This window comes from Saccopteryx bilineata, chromosome 9 (assembly GCF_036850765.1).
Source record: "Saccopteryx bilineata isolate mSacBil1 chromosome 9, mSacBil1_pri_phased_curated, whole genome shotgun sequence".
NCBI classification, from domain to species: Eukaryota; Metazoa; Chordata; class Mammalia; order Chiroptera; family Emballonuridae; genus Saccopteryx; species Saccopteryx bilineata.
In genome coordinates this window covers 59,209,297-59,228,279 of record NC_089498.1, presented here as the reverse complement: position 1 = coordinate 59,228,279, position 18,983 = coordinate 59,209,297, and the positions used below count along the sequence as shown (strand labels likewise).

The window sequence follows — 18,983 nt, the reverse complement described above, 5'->3', positions numbered from 1 at the left end:
GTTAAATTAAAATCTTCTTTTTCAAAGTAGGCATTTATCAATATAAACTTCCTTCTTTGTACTGCTTTTCTTGCATCCCATAGTTTTAATATACTGTATTTTTGTTTTCCACAGCTCATATTTTCTAATTTCCTGTGTTTTCTTTGAACCATTGATTGTTCAGAAGTATGCTGTTTAATTTCCACGTATTTGTGAATTTACCAGTTATCCTTTTGCTCTGCATTTCTAGTTTCTTTCTATTGTGGTTTGAAAAGATATCTGATATGACTTCAAACTTCTTAAATTTGTTAAGACTAACCTTGTGGTCTGTGATCTATTCTGGAGAATATTCTATATGCACTTGAGAATTATGTGCATTCTACTGTTGGGTCATGTGTTCTATAGTGTGTTAGGTCCGATTGCTTTACCATGTTGTTCAAGTCTTCCTTTTTCTTGTTAACCTTCTGTCTGGTTATCTACCCCTTACTGAAAGTAAGGTGGTGTTGAAACCTCCTGCTCTTTCTCTCTTCAACTCTGTCAATGTTTCCTTCATGTAACTGTGTACGTATTTTGTTGTTAAGTGCATATATTTATAATTGTTATATCTTCCTGGTGAATTCACTATACATGACTTTTTTCCCTTGTGAGAGTTTTTGATGAAAATTCATTTTGCCACCCCTGCTTTCTTTTTGTTACCATTTGCATGGAATATCGCTTTCCATCCTTTCACATCCAGTCTATATATTCCTTATCTCTGAATGAGTCTCTTATAGGATATCTAGTCAGATCATGTTTTTGTAACCCCTTCAGGCACTCTATGTCTCTTGATTGAGGAATTTAATTTGTTTGCATTTAAAGTAATTACTCATAAGTAAGGATTTACTATTGTCATTTTATTAACTTTTTTTGTAGCTATTTTGACCTTTTCCTCTCTTACTGCCTTCCTTTGTGTTTCATTGATATTTTTTATAATGACACATTTTTTATTTCTTTTCTCATTTTCCTTTTTCATCTTTTATGGCTTTCTTCTTTACCAGAGAGCTTACCTTTTCATAAATCTTTGTGTAATGTTCTTTTCATAAGCTGTTGTATAATGTTCTTTTGTTTCAACTTGAATAACTCCTTTTAACAATTTTCATAAGGCTCATCCAGTGGTGATGAAGTAACTAAACTTTTATTTATTCAGGAATATCTTTATTTGTCCTTCATTTCTGAAGGACAGTTTTGGTGACAATGGGACAATGGTATTCTCGGATACAGGTGTTTTTATCTTTTTAATTTTAGCATTTTGAATATATCATTCCACTCCTTTCTGGCCTGCAATTTTTTTGCTAAGAAATCTTTTAAAACTCTTATGAGCACTGTCCTGTACATAATGAGTCATTTTTTTCTTGCTGCTTTCATAATTCTGTCTTTGATTTTTGACAGTTTTATTATAATACATTCAGCATGAACTTCTTTGGGGTACATACTAGTTGAAACATTTTAAGCTTCTTGTATTTGGATGTCCCTTTCAATCCTTAGATTGGGAAGTTTCCTAACATTATATCTTCAAAAAACCTCTCTGCTTATTTCTCTATTTTTCTGGGACTCCCATATTGGGTATATTGGTCCACTGATAGTGTCCCATAAGTCCCCTAGGCCAGTGGTCAGCAAACTCATTAGTCAACAGAGCCAAATATCAACAGTACAATGATTGAAATTTATTTTGAGAGCCCAATTTTTTAAAGTTAAACTATATAGGTAGGTACATTCTTCACAAGGTAGCGCCACACGTGGTATTTTGTGGAAAAGCAACACTCAAGGGGCCAAAGAGCCGCGTGTGGCTCACAAGCCACGGTTTACTGACCACTGCCCTAGGCTTTTTACATTTTTATCCATTTTTCCTTTCATTCCTCTGATATAATAATTTCAAATAAACTGTCTTCAAGTTTACAGATCTTTCTTCTGCTTGATCAGATCTGTTACTGAGCCTCTCCAGTAAATTTTTCAATTGAGTTCTTGTATTCTTCAGCTCCAGAATTTGTTTGGTTCTTTTTCATATATTATCTTTGTTAATAACCCCCTTTTGTTCATGTTTTGCTTTCCTTATTTCATTTGCTTACTTATATGTGTTCTCCTGAAGCACTGAGCTTCTCTACGGCAATTAGTTTTAATTCTCTGCTGAGTAATTAGTAGTAGATCTCCATTTCTCTAAGTAATTAATAGGTATTCATTTCTTTAGGGACAGTACCTAAACATTTATTTTGTTCCTTTGATTACACCATGTTTCCCTGCTTTTTCATATGCCTTGTTATTTGCCTTGTTATTTTCTGTTGTGGTCTTCGCATTTAAATAACCATATCTCCCAGTCTTTAGAGACTGGTTTTATATAGAGAAATCCATCAGCCTAGCTAGAGATTCAGGGGGCCTCTAAAATATTTTACAAGGATATATCTACTCTGGGCTTGAGTGTGTAATTTTCCAATCAGAAACAGTTGCTGGTTTCCTTTTCATGAGGCTTTAGTCTCTTGCTACCTCTCATGTCTGTCCCAGGCATTCAAAGTATGTCAGTTTTTCCATCAGTGCTCCAAGTCAGATGAAATATAAATCAATACCTAAAGTAGCCCCTAAAATGCTGGAAAGTTGAACAACATTTCACTGTTCTTCCCTTTCTCCAAGGAGATGCACACTTTGAAGCTTTCCTCCCAAATACTAGTTTTGCTGGCTTTGGGGGGAGAAACTAATGCAAATAAAATAAAACTACTTTTCTTAGCAATTACAATGCAGCTGTTCTTGGCTTTGAGTTTCTGTGAACATTCTCATAACAGCTTTTTGGACTGTATATTAAGCTGGTGTTTCTATGGGGGGGCAAGATCTGGGGCTTTCTATTTCACCATCTTGCTGACCACAGATAGATTTATTTCTGTAATCTCATATTACAGCAAACTCAAAAGAAACATACATGATAGTAGTTATCAAGAATTTACAGTAGAGAATTGTTTAATTTAGAACAAAGCGTATGAAATATCAGAAACATCTACTTCTATATCTGCCTTTCTTAATTCTTTTCCTTTTTTACATTTAAAGTATATAAAGATATTGAACTGTACATACCATCTTACCTCTAATATACTTCATCTCTGATCCAGTCAGGCTACAGTAAATGGTTCTGTGCAGGCATCAGCCCACTTTGTGCTGTTAGTCTCACCTCAAGCTTACACCAGATACACTTCTCACTTCCTGTTCTAGGAGACTTTTGGACACCTGGCCTAGTAGGTATTACATGTATGTAACCGACCTACAAGTGCAGGGGAGGCAATTTCCACTAGGCAACCCTCCATCCTCTTCAAAGAGGGACAGAAGTTGAAAAACAAATGCTGCTCCTTTTAGTCCTTTAGATAAATGACTTACGGATGTTATCTGGGACTTACCAGAAACAACTTTACCTTCTTCTTTCCTATATGACTTTCCTTATACCATCATTTCCTCTTCTTGAGAGCACTTTCCAAATAAACTAGCTGTCACAAGCTCTTGTCTTGTGGGACAGAGGTAAGTGACCCAGTCTAAGACATACATTGAGTAAACAGGGCTCTACTCTGTGGGATCTCCTTCCTTTTTATTAGCAGGTACAGAAAGGTTTCTTCTCTTGCAGGTACAGATAGTTTTTTCTCTTCTAGACTGAATTCTACTTAAAGGTAAAGGATTGTATTCACTTATGTATTTCCATAATATAATTTTATTAAACACACACAACAATTTTCCACTAGGCTTTAAGATGGCCTTACTATTTCCAAATAACTTATGAAATAATTTTCATAAACATGAAAACTAACCACTTATGCAGGACCTCTATCAAATTAAAATCCATTTTTATAATATTTTGTGCTCAAGCCTAGTTATTTTGACTTGATCAATATACTTTTCATAGATAATGCATTCCAGATATCCATTCAGATTAATTAAATCTATTTTTGAAGACAATATTTCTGTTTAGGTGACAATATGACTGGCAGCAATGTTTTACTAAATTATAGACCCCTATAATAAAATTTAAAACTCTATAGATCTATGCTAATATTGGGTTTTCTTTCCCAAATAAAAAGATAATTTAAGAAAAACACTCACTTGGATTAAAATAAATGTTTATATCTAATTTCTCCTGCAAAACTTAAACATATATTTTCTAACTTTTCAATTAAATCATTAAATTGAAGCAATTGAAAATTAATGAAATCTTGACAAAATCTTGACTTTGTTTTAAATGGCACTTCAAAAGCTCAAAATATGATAAAGGGGTCAACTCAAATCATAGATAATATAAGCTTTAGAGGTCTTATGTACAAGATAAGGGAAATACTGTGTTGGTTTTTAAAAAATCAATAAGCAATTAAAGTAATTCTGAAAATAAACTAAAATTTGACCAGCCCTGGCCAGTTGGCTCAGCAGTAGAGCATCGGCACAGCATGTCAAAGTCCTGGGTTCGATTCCCAGCCAAGGCACACAGGAGAAGTGCCCACCTGCTTCTCCACCCTTCTACCTCTCCTTCCTCTCTACCTCTCTCTTCCCCTCCTGCAGCAAAGGCTCCACTGGAACAAGGTTGGCCTGGGTGCTGAGGACAGCTCTGTGGCCTCCACCTCAGGCACTAGAATGGCTCCGGCCCCAACGGAGTAACGCCCCAGATGGGCAGAGGATCACCCCCTGGTGGGCATGTCGGGTGGGTCCCAGTCGGGTGCATGCGGGAGTCTGTCTGACCACCTCCCCGCTTCTAACTTCGGAAAAATACACACATATACACACACACACAATTTGACCATAGAAATATCTTTTAATTTGAGAAAAATAATCTGATAAACATCACTACATTTCCCTGCTATGTTTCTCTAGTGGTTTAGAGGACAGATATAAATTCTGGCACATGCTTGATAACAACATGCTGGCAGAGGGAGAGGAAAATGTGACCAAAAGATGCCACTCGGGTAAGTACACAATCTCCTTTGTTTATCTAATACAGCGTGTCAACACCAACAGGTCTCAACTATGATCTACACTGTCATCCCTGCTCAACTACTATAGAAAACCTCAAATTAGCTAACATCTAGCCCACAGAATACAGGACACTGCAAACCTACTGCCAAGATGTCTGAAAGTAGAGCTTGTGGTTAACTCTCTTGAGAGTACTTGCTCCTCCAAAGCCGAGACAATAAACTGTCCTCATTCTACCACCTTCCCATTTTCTATAAACATTCATCTGTGTGGCACAAAATAAGACAAATTCCTTCCAAATCACTCATGTATGTAAAGCTGTCAGCCTGCAAAACCACAGGCCAAATACTATTGGGTTTCTACTGCATACTGTGCCAAAGACTCAAAATACCAGAGCTGGTAGGGATCTTAGGGTCAAGCAATATAAAACCCTGTAAGGTGAAATGACTTGTCCAAGGAGACAGTGTTAGTGGCAAGATGGTCATGAATTCACCTGACTTTCAGTTACCCGTGTCACTAAGAGAAGTGTTTTATTTCCCTGGGCGGAGGGTAGGACGAAAGGAAAGAGGGAGGAGGATGGGGGTGGGGAGGATGGGGGAAGGGAGGAAGAAAATAAAACAGAGAACCTAATTAAAAGAGTAAAATGGCAATAAATACATACCTATCAATAATCACTTTAAATGTAAATGGCTTAAATGCTTGAATATAAAAATACAGGGTAAGTGAATGGAAAAGAAAACAAGACCCACATATATGCTGTCTACAACAGACTCATCTCAGAATGAAAGACACGCACAGACTAAAAGTAAAGGATGAAAAAAGATATTTCATGCAATTAGAAAGAGAGAAAAGCTGGGGTAGCAATACTTATTTATGACAAAATATACTTTAAAATATATATACCATTATTTACAACAGCTAAGATTTGAAAGCAGCCAAGTGTCCATCACTAAATGACTGCATAAAAAAAGCTGTGGTACATTTACACAATAAAGCACTATTCAGCCATAAAAAAGAAGGAAATCTTACCCCTTGTGACAGCATGGATGGACCTTGAGAGTATTATGCTAAATGAAGTAAGCCAGTCAGAGAAAGACAAGTACCATATGATTTCACTTATATGTGCAATCTAATGAACAAAATAAAATAACAAAATAGAAACAAACTCACAGACAAGGAGAAAATGCTGAGAGCTGTCAGAGGGGAAGGAGTTAGAGGGCTAGGTGAAAAGATAAAGAAATTAATAAAAAAAAAAAACACAAAAACCTCGTATCTACAGACAACAGTATGGTGATTACCAGAGCAAAAGGGGGGTGGACAGAGGCTCAAGAGGGCAAAGGGAGGAGAAATGGTGATAGAAGGAAACGTGACTTGTTTTTTTTTTCAGAGACAGAGAGAGAGGGATAGACAGGGACAGACAGACAGGAACGGAGAGATGAGAAGCATCAATCATTAGTTTTTCATTGAGCGTTGCAACACATTTAGTTGTTCATTGATTGCTTTCTCAAATGTGCCTTGACCGCGGGCCTTCAGCAGACCGAGTAACCCCTTGCTGGAGCCAGAGACCTTGGGCTCAAGCTGGTGAGCTTTTGCTCAAACCAGATGAGCCCGCACTCAAGCTGGCGACCTCGGGGTCTCAAACCTGGGTCTTCGGCATCCCAGTCCGACACTCTATCCACTGCGCCACCGCCTGGTCAGGCTCGTGATGTTGGGGGTGAATACACAATACAATGTGTAGATGATGTATTATAGAACTGCACACCTGAAACCTATATAATTTTATCAACCGATGTTACCCCAATAAATTCAATAAATTTTTAAAAATAAAACAAAAGTTCCTTTCATAGTACTTTTTAAATCTCTACAATATAAAATTGTGCTTAAGTTATTTCATAATATAAATAAGTGTCTATTATACCTAACTTGATGGGAATCTGTAGGAAAATTACATGCATTCTAAGCCTCCTGTGCAATAATAAAAACAATATATCCTTGCCACAGGAATATATGTGTGTGTGTGTGCCTTTCTTTCAAGTCCCTTACAACGAGCCACTCTAAACAACAACATGCCAGTTATAAATTATGCCCTAGTAACGTACTTCAAGATGGTTAATAACATGGAGAAAGTACTATCATCAAGAATAAAGGGAATCAAAGTAAGAAAAGAATCTGAATCTTCTTAATTTCAATTATCATCTATCTATAATGGTTCTCAAAGTGTGGGCCTGGGACCACTGACAATAAACTCACATGAGATTCTTTTCAAAATTCAGATTCCTAACACCACAAACAACTCTCAGACCTACAGAACTGGAATCTCTGAGAGAGGCCCAGAGTTTGCCATTTTGCACAATCTCCTCAGTTCATATTTATGTACACAAATATTACAAACTACTGATCCAAAGACATCATTCAAAATTTTCAGCAAAACAGACTTCTAACTCTGAACTGATAATTTAATTACTTCCTAATTTTTCACAACCACCAGCTCAAATAAACTAGGCTGTGTGATCATAGAGACAAGGAACAGATAACCTGAAAATGTGTTCTCTTCTGCCTAACCTATGAATCTTTCCAAAAAACAATTTTGTAAACCTTATCAACAGCCTTAAAATGCCCATGCCCTCAGCCCCTAAATTTTTATCAGTAATAATTTTTCCTATGAGAATAATCAAGGATGCAAAAAAAAGTTATCAGGCAAAAGTATTTGGAGCAGCAATATTAATATTCGTTTTGTGCCATTTCTTAAGTATGTATACTGCATCTGGCCTTGGCAGATGCTTTACATATAGTATTTCTAACGCTCAGAACATAGAAATTAGTTTTAACCTCCATTTTAGTGATAAGAAGACTGAAAGTCAGAGAAGTTATTAACCAATAAATAATAGAGCCAGGATCCAAATCTCAGACAGTTGGAATAGATTCATTAGGCTCCTCCCACTGCTTGGCCACTAAAAATGTTATAAAATGTTGTAATATTTAAGAAAAGTATGATGTGTCCAGGGAATATTATACAGCCACTTAAAACCATGTTCTTCAAGAATCTGATGAAATAGAAAATACCCATGAGGCAATCTGAACTCAAAAAGAAGGGAAGTGTGATCCCAGTTTAGAATTTAAGGTACACAAGTCACCCAAAGATAGGAACTATATTAGCTATCTTAGCTGTGTCTGCATCCTCAAAGCCTAACACTCTACATGGTATATCAATAGCTATTACAAGAATAAATAACATGCAGGTAGATTTTTTAAAGACCACAATGTTATGTGTGGTTATGCTGGATTTGGGACTCAGGGATGGCTTTTGCTTTTTCACATCTGTTTATACTTTCAAGTATTCTGTAATAAGTCTGTATTACTTTCATAATCAGAAATAAAAGCAAAAGCCCTGGCCAGTTGGTTCAGCAGTAGAGCATCAGTCCAGCATGTAGAAGTCCCAGGTTTGATTTCCGGTGAGGACACACAGGAGAAGGATCCATCTGTTTCTCCACCCCTGCCCACCTTTTATAGCTCTCTCTCTTCCCTTCCTGCAGCCATGGCTTGAATAGTTCAAGCAAAGTTGGCCCCCAGCACTGAGGATGGCTCCATGGCCTCAAACTCAGGCACTAAAATAGCTTGCTGAACAATGAAGCAGCAGCCCCAGATGGGCAGAGCATTGCCTAGAAGGGGCTTGCCCAGTGGATCCTGGTCCAGGTGTATGTGGAAGTCTGTCTTATGTTTAAGCATCTTCCTATACATGAGATGTAGTTAAGATACAAATCAACTGAATATACAGACTGATATGGACTTTACTGTATTGGCTATAACAAAGAAATGACTTTATAGCTAGAAAGTGATCGTTATCTTTTTACATGCCAGTATCATAAATGGGAGTGGGACTTAATCCTTGTTACAAACATAAATGTTTTCATCACCTACAGTTATCAGTCGCTTCATAGGGAGGGAATGGATTTACAAATGTATAACATCTACATAATGGTTATATCAGTGGTTTGTACATTTTGGCTACTGCTCTAAATGGTAGCACCACAAGGATTAAAAACCAAACAAACATGGTGGCTTTGACAACATAAGAAGAAGGATTTCCTGCCAAGACCATCCCCATATACTGCAAAAGCCATTACAAATTAGTAATAAAATTGTGCCTTGCCTGACCAGGCGGTGGTACAGTAGACAGAGCATTGGACTTCCAACTGGGACGCAGAGGACCCAGTTTCCAAACCCCGAGGTGATGAGCTTGATCACAGGCTCATCAGCTTGAGCATGTGGTCGCAGGCTTGAGCGTGGGATCATAGACATGACCCCATGGTCACTGGCTTGAGCCCAAAGGTCGCTGGCTTGAAGCCCAAGGTCACTGGCTTGAGCTGAAGGTCTCTGGCTTGAGCAAGGGGTTTCTCGCTCTGCTATAGCCCCCAGGTCAAGGCACATATGAGAAAGCAATCATTGAACAACGAAGGTGCTTCAACGAAAAATTGATGCTTCTCATCTCCCTTCCTGTCTATCTGTTCTTCTCTCTCTCTCTCTCTGTCTCCGTCATACACAACAACAACAAAAAAAAAAAAAAGGAAAGAAAAAATTGTGCCTCATCTCTGGTAGTTTATTAATAGGCATTTTACATAAAAGAATCGATATGGTCACTATTATTTCATGTACTTTTAAAGAACTATATTTTAGAATAAACCAGAATGAGCCAACTGTTATATTTAGTTAGCACATCGTTCCAGACTATTTCAAATAGCAAAATATAGCACAAATCTGATCATTCTACTAATCAAACTGCCTCCAAAAAGACTATCTTCTGAACAAATTCTGATTATATTTCAGTGAGCAATCTACGAAAATACCAAAGGGCAGAAGTTTGAACTACACTGAACCTGCCAATTCTAAAAGCAATTGGAGATGGGCAGTCAGTGGATGAGAAGGGAAAGGGGGGGGGGGAATATCGTAGAATAATAGAAGGTAAAAATGGCTATCTGTACTATGTAATTTTCAATGAAAGTTTAACATGGTAAAACTGTAGAGGGAAAAAAAAAGAGTTACATTACTTAGTGGCCCAAGGTCCTATTTGTAAAAAGAATAATAAGATGAGAACGGCTTTATATGATCACAGGTGTTTCTTATATGATGATGGGAAGGGAGGGGAGGGGAGGGGAGGGGAGGGAGGGGAGGGGAGGGGAGGGGAGGGGAGGGGAGGGGAGGGGAGGGGAGGGGAGGGGAGGGGAGGGGAGGGGAGGGGATGGAATTCCACCTATTTATAACATTAACAAATAATTTAGATTTCTAGGGATTAACAATACAGGCCAAAGTCTCCAATACAGGAAAGCTTTTGCTTCAGTCACAAGTTGGAATTTTTGTCACAATGTCCTCTGCTTTGCCCATGTAGGGCAACTATGGGTTGGGTCACTCAGCATCCATTAGATGGCCTTCTTCCTTGCCTACTTCCAGAGAAGCTGGAAAAGAAGTTACATTCCCATAATCTCTTGTAGTGAAGAGTAGCCAAAAAAGACAGAGAGAAGTTCCAGGAAAGAGAACCCTACATCACATAAACGGGCAAAATCTTGACTAGAAAACAACTTTTGTTCCCCTCTCTCCCTGCACAGATCACAATGCAATGTAAGGCACAGCACAGCCAGACGACAAAGAGACCAAGGCCACAGGCTCAGGACAGCAGAGGCAAGGGAATTCGTTGGGCTCCTCAAGCAGCTACAATACAAAGCCTGGACCTCCTAGTCCCAGATTTTTTGTCAGGTAAGGAAAATAACTCCCAATTTGTTTAAGCCACTCTGTGTTGGGTTTTCTGTTAATCGCAGCCAAACACATTCCTGCCTGTTAATCTCTGTGATATGACAAACCTTTCAGTGTTTTATCTCATCAATGATCAACTAAACCAAAACCCCCCAAGTCTTTACAGAGATAAGATTCATCAAGAGCGTATACAGCTACTGGGAATGCTTGATCCATGCCTGTGCATGTAGGGCTGTAATACCCATCTCCTTTTGTCCTCATGGAACTTCAGGAGAAGCAAAGTTAGGAACCCCACCCAAGACAGTCTAATGACACTTTCTGAACTCATTACTGCCAAGTTACCCAACCTCTGATGGATTTTTAATTTAGACTATAAAGTAATGTCAACCTTCAATTCTGCCTTCTGACTCAACTACAACTCTCTTAACAAACTTCCAAATTGGAAGGCTTTCACTAAAAATTAAATCACTCCTTCCCCCCTCCAAAAAAAAATTCATAGGCAGTTTAAAAAAATAAAAATAAAAACCCAGACAAAGCCCTGACTGGTTGGCTCAATGGTAGAGCATAGGCCTGGCATGCAGGAGTCCCGGGTTCGATTCCCAGCCAGGGCACACAGGAGAAGCGCCCATCTGCTTCTCCACTCCTCCCGTTCTCCTTCCTCTCTGTCTCTCTCTTCCCCTCCCGAAGCCAAGGCTCCATTGGAGCAAAGTTGGCCCGGGCGCTGAGGATGGCTCCATGGTCTCTGCCTCAGGCGCTAGAATGGCTCTGGTTGCAACAGAGCAACGACCCAGATGGGCAGAGCATCGCCCCCTGGTGGGCATGCCGGGTGGATCCCGGTCGGGCGCATGCGGGAGTCTGTCTGACTGCCTCCCCGTTTCCAACTACAGAAAAATACAAAAAAAAAAAAAAAAAGAGTAAACAGCAAACAGAACACATTAGCCAGGCACAGCATTTTCTTTGAAAAAGTCCCTTTCTAGACACCAGTGAATGACAAGGTCGGGGTAATGTAAAATTAGAAGGAAAATTCATTAATTTTGCTGCTGCTAGTCTTTATTTAGTAAAACTATCAAAAGTGGCTCACAACCTTTCAAATAATGAGAAATACCCAAGGTCGGAACAATTACAACTAAAAAGAGTATTAAGCCCTCCCATCTTGTACTCAGTATGTACTCAATTGCCAATGTACTTACAAGGGGCACTGTGAGCTACCAGGGAGGCCAATAATATTTTGAGAGCTGTGAATGTTCATTTATCAATAGATCATTTAATTCATTTTCCAATGCATTTCATTTTAATTTTCAATACAAGTATGAATTTTATGAACTATGGTTTATAAGGAATATGGTTATTATTAATGTATTCAGCACTTCCTATGTGGCCAGCACTGTGCTGTTTTACATACATCTTTTTCTCTTAATTATCGCAACCACCTAAGGATGAAGACACTATTATCAACAGCCCCTTTCAGAAATGAGTCTGCAGGTGATGAATTTTCCCAAGCTCCCTATTAAAAGGTAATACCGAGACTCAAATGCAGATCAGGACCTAAGCACTGTACTTTTAACCACTAAGCTTCATGAAGTGATTTGTTCTTGTTTGTTAACATTAATCAAACATTAGCTAGAAAAATATATTAAGCTTAGCTCTTATCTTCAATTCTAGTACTGACCATTTCCATCTATTTTTGCTTATTTCTCCCTACTCCCACCAAAACATCTGAAAAAATTATCTATTCACCAAGTCGTAAGACAGTCTTCACTGTAGTTTGCCAAGTTAAAGAGATAACATCTTTGCTGCTCGTATATTTAACCAATCATGTGTGATAGCCTGTTTTAGTGGCTAGTTCTGCAGCTCAAGGAAGCAGCAATAAATGATCCCAGTTGTGACTGTTATTGTAAAAATGCAACATGCTTTTTAAAGTCTTTAACAGGAATACTCTAAAAGCCCAACAGATGTCAACCTCAATTCATAAAAACAGGACATTTTCCTCCTTTTAAAACTTCCTTCTTTCTATGATGAAACTCAAGGGGTTCAAAACTTTTGAAAATACCTATGCTTCTAAGTTTTATGTAGGAATTTTTAATTGTATTGCACACTTATATGTTTTTCAACATGAAAAAAGTATAACAGTAAGATGTAAGCAACCAAAGAAAAAGTAATTAAAATATACAAATTCCATATTTGCCTCCAGGACTCTGGCAAACACTAAGACTACTTCTGCCTCTTTGTCTTTTGTGGGGGTTTTTTGTTGTTGTTTTAAGTGAGAGGAGGGGAGACAGAGAGACAGACTCCCACTTGCGCCCCAACCAGGATCCACCCAGCAACCCCTGGCTGGGGCCAGTGCTCAAGTCAACCAAGCTATCCTTAGTGTCTGGGGCCAGCATTCAAACCAATCAAGCCACTGGCTGCAAGAGAGGAAGAGAGAGAGAAGGACAGGGAGGAGAAGAAAAGCAGATGGTCACTTCTCAAGTGTGCCCTGACCAGGGATCAATTCCGGGACATCTGTACACTGGGCCAATGCTCTATCCACTGAGGCAACCGGCCAGGGCTGTTTCTCCCTCTTCTGACCCATTTATTTTCTACCTCTCCCAGACTTCCCCATAGCTCTCCTCCTTCTTCACATAGCATAATTCTCATTTAATTGACTTAAATGAACCAACACTATGATATCAGATGAAGCATAAAATATAAATTTTGAAGATCACTATTAAATAAAAATAACTTTTAACATTAAACAATGCTGTCCATGGTATCCATCCTAAGGCTGAACCTACCCATCAAAAACCTAAACTAAACTTGAAAATAAATTCCCATTTATAAAACTGCTGACTTAAAATTGATAATCTTCATTTAGATTTGAACAAAAATGTCCAATATCTGTCTGCATGTCAGTTCCAAAGTAGTCATTAGGCCAGAAAAAAAGAAGAAATGAGAAAGAAGGGAGAAGGCTAAGAAGAAGAAAAGAAAAACTAGTCATTTTTTCCTACATTTTCAGCCTAGTGGTTTTATGGGTATCAATTCTTCAGGGATTCAATGATCATCCAGAATGGTATTTCATTTCTTTGACAACTACTCCATTGCCCATATTTTAACCTCTCTGAATTTTTGGTCCATTGCGTAGAAGAATTTCTCTACTAATAAAAATGCAACCCATTAATGATTAACTTGCCCCCAGGACACTCTCTCTGGAAACAAATTCCAAGCATTATAATCACCAATTTGCACTATGCAGACTTAAAGGCAGATAATCTTACTTATCCTGATTTAAATTGGAAACCGGCACATTGTCCAAGGCAATTGTGAAAAGGAAAATGACAAATCCAAAATCACAATCATCAGAAACCCAACCACATGCTAACTTTATTTACTTGGCACTTTCCAAATAAAAGGTTTTCCACCCAAGAATAGCTAACAGTATTAAAATATTTGTTGGCTTGCCAAACTTCCTACCTTGGTATCTATTTTATTTCTTCAATTTTGAAATTGCAAGATTCCTTTGTTCCTATTATTTAAGTATATACTATACGTCATAAATTGTGAAAGGCACTAGAAATCTTTTGAATCCATGCTGTAATATTTAGTATTAATAATTTTTAAGTGGTATGTATTAAGCTCTTATCATTTACCAAACAGTGTGACAGTTTTACCTTACTGAGCATTATCTCTTTTAAGTCTCAAAAAGTCCTAAAAGAAGAATAGCAATATCAGTCTCATTTTACAGATGGGCAAACTGAAACAGAGGCCCAGCAACTGTTCCAATACACCACTGGGATTTATTTAAACCTAGATCTGTATGATTCCAGTGCCTACACTTGTATAACCACCTGTTATAAAGCAATAAGGTACATGATTATGTTTGGTTCTGAAAACTAGTAATATTCCTTCAAACACGGTAGTTCTAAGTAATCTGATACTAGAAACCATGAATCACAAAATGCCTTGACACACTGTGCACTGGGTTCTATTGTCAAATGTATTCAAAATTTACTTTCTGAGAAGGTATAATTCACTTATTGGTAATTTTGGAAAGTTAAAGCACTATGCTCAATCATTACAGAAATCTGTGGGATTAAAATGTGAATGTTTTATTATATACTAGCTGGTGAAGAAATGTTAACTCTGTGATGTTTTGTAAATATCACTGCAAAGCAGTATTAAACCATCTCATATTAAAATACCATATCTACAAAAAAGAGAGTATTCAAATTTTTTAAAATGCCTCACGCATGTTTCATTTTATTCTAAATTACAATTAATTATTTAGAAAAAGAAATCCATTCCTAAAGCTGAGGTTCTATACAAGGGCTTCCTGGAAGCTAACATAACTGTCGTTACCTTTATATGCATGGGTAAAACAGGTAAGGAAAATGTAATAGTATTAGAAGATCCACCATCACTCCAAATTCACGTAGAAAACAAACTGGAAACTTGTTGAAAAGCTGGGCATGCGGTCTATCAGTTAAATCCAACAATCTCACAGCAATATTTTTCTGAATAAAGGTAACATTTTGTTTTATAACCAGAAACTAGGCAAAAGAGAATCATAAAACAAACGAAATAACTAAAACGGGTTATCAAAATGCAAATGAGGCTTTAATTTCCAAATACACTTTGCAATATTACTTGAACAGTTTTTCATGGAAGTAACTCTCCTAAAAAGTCACCTAACTTAAGGGAAAAAAAGAGAGAGGAAGAGAGAAAGTGACATGACCAGCACTAGGGATGTTATCAATAAAAATAAGCAAGGAGGGAGATGAATTTGTAGCTTATCCAGAAACGCCTGCCAAACACTCCTGCTATTTGTTTCCACCAAGTTATTGTTTTGGAAAACATGTTGTTCTCTCTTAAAATAACCTGCTTAAATGTTCTAAAAAGCCACTGCATTTCCAGAGGCTAAACAGCTCCCATATTGCGATGCACTGACTGATAAAGTCAAAGTAAGTTATGCATAAAGCCACACAAAAAAAGTTGGAAGGCTCCAGTGCTCCTTTGTTAAAAGGACACTAGCTACTGAATGACTCCACTACTTGCCCTTAGTGAAACTAACGCCTGGTCCTTAAGAATGGCAGTCATTCAAAATGCCTTATTTTCTCTGGATGAAGGAAATAAGTTAGGCTAGTAATTAACGTTTTAAGGAAGGGTAAAATGACCTTGGGCATTTTGGCATCCACTCTGATAACTCCAACCCTCCCATTAAAACACAGATTTGTTTCCACTCCGATTTGGTTAAAGCTGTTGTGTCTGGGAAAGTCCCAAAGAAACTAGGGAGTTTAAAAAAAAAAAAGTTGTGAAAGACACAGACATTCACAGTACAGGAAAATTTTTATTAACTTAGTGTAACTCAAGATGTGTTTTATAAGCCTGTCAGGAGATGAACACACACTGTCCTCCAACCCAGCAGCATTGCCCCATCCTGGCCCCTCTTACTCCAGGGTGGAGGATGGGGGACGGGAACTCCGGTCTTAAGCCTTGACATCTGCAGAGCGTTTTCCAATAGCCAGACAAGGCCCCTCAGCTGGAGGAAGTGGAGACTGACAAGAGGAAAGAGCGAAACAGACACAGAGAGAGCTAGAAATCAGGGCTGCCAGCGAGTGGGCAGAGTCACACATACTCTGTGCGGTCCGAGTAGGTCCGGAGGACACAGCCCAGGTATCCGAACTAAAAGCTGGCATCTCCAAAGTCCAGAACGCAACTTGGGCGCACCGGTACAAACTCGGCCTTAGGCTTTTCCGAAGTCGGCAAGTTAGCACAGGGTTCCTGGTGCCTCGAGACCTGAGAGGCGTGGAAGGGTGAAAAGTCCCACTAGATCTCCACTCCCTGGGTGTCCCCCGGTTCCGCGAAAAAGAGGATCAGGAAACTAAGTCGGCTGTGGGCCGGAGTGGCGGGCGCCGGGGCGCATGACGGGGATGTCCCGAAAGGAGCTGGGGGCTCAACCAGGGAGTCCGAGAACGCGGGGGGGATGCCTACCTTGTAACATGGCCTCAAGTTTCTTCCTGTCCACGCGGAAGCGCTCCTCGCTCCACTCTGGGCTGTGCAGGGGCGCCCCGGCGACAAGGTCGTCCTCGGAGCCAGGCATGGGCGAGTCAGTACTGCGCTCACTGTTGGAGCCCGGGTCCGACTGTGCTGCCAGGTAGCTGGGCTCGCCCTGGGAGGCCATGGTGGGCGCGCGGCGTCTGGGCTCCGGCTGCGGCCGCTGCTGTGCCTGCGCCGCCGCCGCCGCCTCCGCTCGCCTACCGGGCTCGTCTGGCTCCCAGCACCGCGGCGCTACCTCGTCTGCCCGCAGCCGCCGACGCCGCCGCCGCCACGGAGTCCCCGGCGCATCCCAGCCCGGGGCGCCGCCCACGCCGCCTGCCGCCCAGGGTCCCGACCGGGGTGCGGGGCCAGTGGCTGTACCGCCCCCAGCCAGCAACGCCCGCGCGAAGTGAGCGCGCCGCGCCGCCCGCTTATCCATCCGCAGGACTTCGGCGTACCCCCGCTCCCGCCCGCCGCCCTTCCAGCCGCCCGCTCATTGGCCCGGCAGGCCCACCGGGAGGCGACGCGCGGGCTGGGGGGTGGGGTGGAGCGGGCGGACCCTGGTGTTTGCACACACTCGCGCGCACACACCCACCACGTACACACTACTACTTTTCTGCACTTAAACATATACATCTTGTCCCACGCACATACTTTCATAGTTCTTCAAACAGACACAAAGTTGAAGCACAGCACACTCCTGAATGTACATGAAATGCACACACAATTTCCTTTCTACTTACACAGGACGCACTACTCTCTAAAACCCACAACCCCAGTCCATCCCTCAAGTTGGAAAGAGGAGGGAGGCAAGACAACACTTGCGGAAGACACAATGCCCATCTCTCACAAACATCACTGTGGTCATAGCCTCCATGCACTTCATTCCTCCACTAACGGTTCAAATTCAGATGGCTTCTCTCACTCATCCCAGCAAAGCGGCCAGCTGCACAGGAGGTGGACAAGAGGCTCACTCAGAGGCAGGTTAAGGTCTGCTGAGGCCCCAGGCACAGAAGAAAATATTGGGCCCCTTAAAAAAAGAGACAGGGAAAATAGAAATACATGTTAACCATATTTTTAAATAAATAAATAATACCGTGTTAAAATTGCACATATGAAACCAAACTTGGTGTCATTGGAAAAAAGTATAAAGTTGGGGTTTGTGGGGTCCTTAAGTGCCCAGTGCGCCTGCCGTTAAATCCGCCTCTGGGCTCGCTCACTCTTTTTATTGCGAGGAGAGGAAGGTTTTTTTGGTTCTGTTTGTTTGTGTTTAGTTTTCTGTATGATTCTCAAGGAATGAATTCAGCTGATTTTGAAAGGTAGAAGAAGGAAAGAGAGGAGAAAGGCAGGAGCAAAAAAAATTTAAAAAAAGTGGCTCTGAAGTTGCAATGGTGGTTGCTGGTTCCAGGGCTGTCTTGCCAGGGACTAAGGGCTCTTCTCCCATCTCAAGATTAGTGTCTCACAGACGATAACCAGCAAATGTACCTCAGATCCTACCTACCCTGGCCAGCCTACCCACTGCCACTCTCAAACTTGAACTTGAAGTCCCAGGAAAGAGGAAATTTGTTTGCACTAGGAATGCCCTTGGGACTCTATTTTCCAGTTCACATTGATTCATGCCCTGTTTTGTTTTGTGACCAAAAGCACAAAGATTTTCCTTTGGGGGGCGGGGGTAGTAGTTTTTCACTGTACCACAGAGGGAGGCTTACAAAGATAAGCCATATCATTGGCGTGGGCCCATGGATGATTATGTACTATGCTTAAGGCTAAGCGAAATTCTTCAGGTCTGTTTGCCTCGTTAACAAGTGATCCTGGCTGGATACCATGGTATAACTGACAGAAGAGAAAATTGGGACTATGGGAAGCGAAATGACATAACTAAGGTCACACAGCAACAGATAACAAAGTCAAGAATCAAACCCAGATGCAAGTGTTTCACACATAATCTTCACAAAACCCTGCCTTATTGAACAGAGAACCCTCTAGATGCTTGGTCACCTGCTGAAGAACCCAGAAGAGCAGGAAAGATGAACTTGAATAGGGCATACAGAATTTGAGGTACTACTGAGACCTCCAAGAAAACATGCCAAGTAAGCAGTTGGATATATAGATCTGGAGGTAAGAAAACGAGATCTTGGCTGGATATTCAAATGTGTTGTTTGTAGCTAGTCACTCTAACCGTATACATAGGTAGGACAGCCTAGGAAAATAAAAGAGAATAAGAAGAAAAGAGAATCAAAGAAAGAGCCTGTAAGGAAAACAGCTGTGTTAGGCTTGCTCGC

The 18,983-nt window shown here is 40.2% G+C and overlaps 1 protein-coding gene across 2 annotated transcripts in view; it reads right to left on the bottom strand.

Annotated features, from left to right (window-relative positions):
- The window catches only part of BICC1 (BicC family RNA binding protein 1), a 389,702-nt gene extending 372,567 nt beyond the window's left edge, over positions 1-17,135 (bottom strand). For both annotated transcript variants that reach the window (XM_066243092.1, XM_066243093.1), the window contains exon 1: positions 16,657-17,135. In XM_066243092.1, the coding sequence (XP_066099189.1) occupies positions 16,657-16,846 (190 nt within the window). In that variant the 5' untranslated portion in view covers positions 16,847-17,135. The remainder of the gene's footprint in view (positions 1-16,656) is intronic.
- Between the last annotated feature and the right edge of the window lie 1,848 nt (positions 17,136-18,983).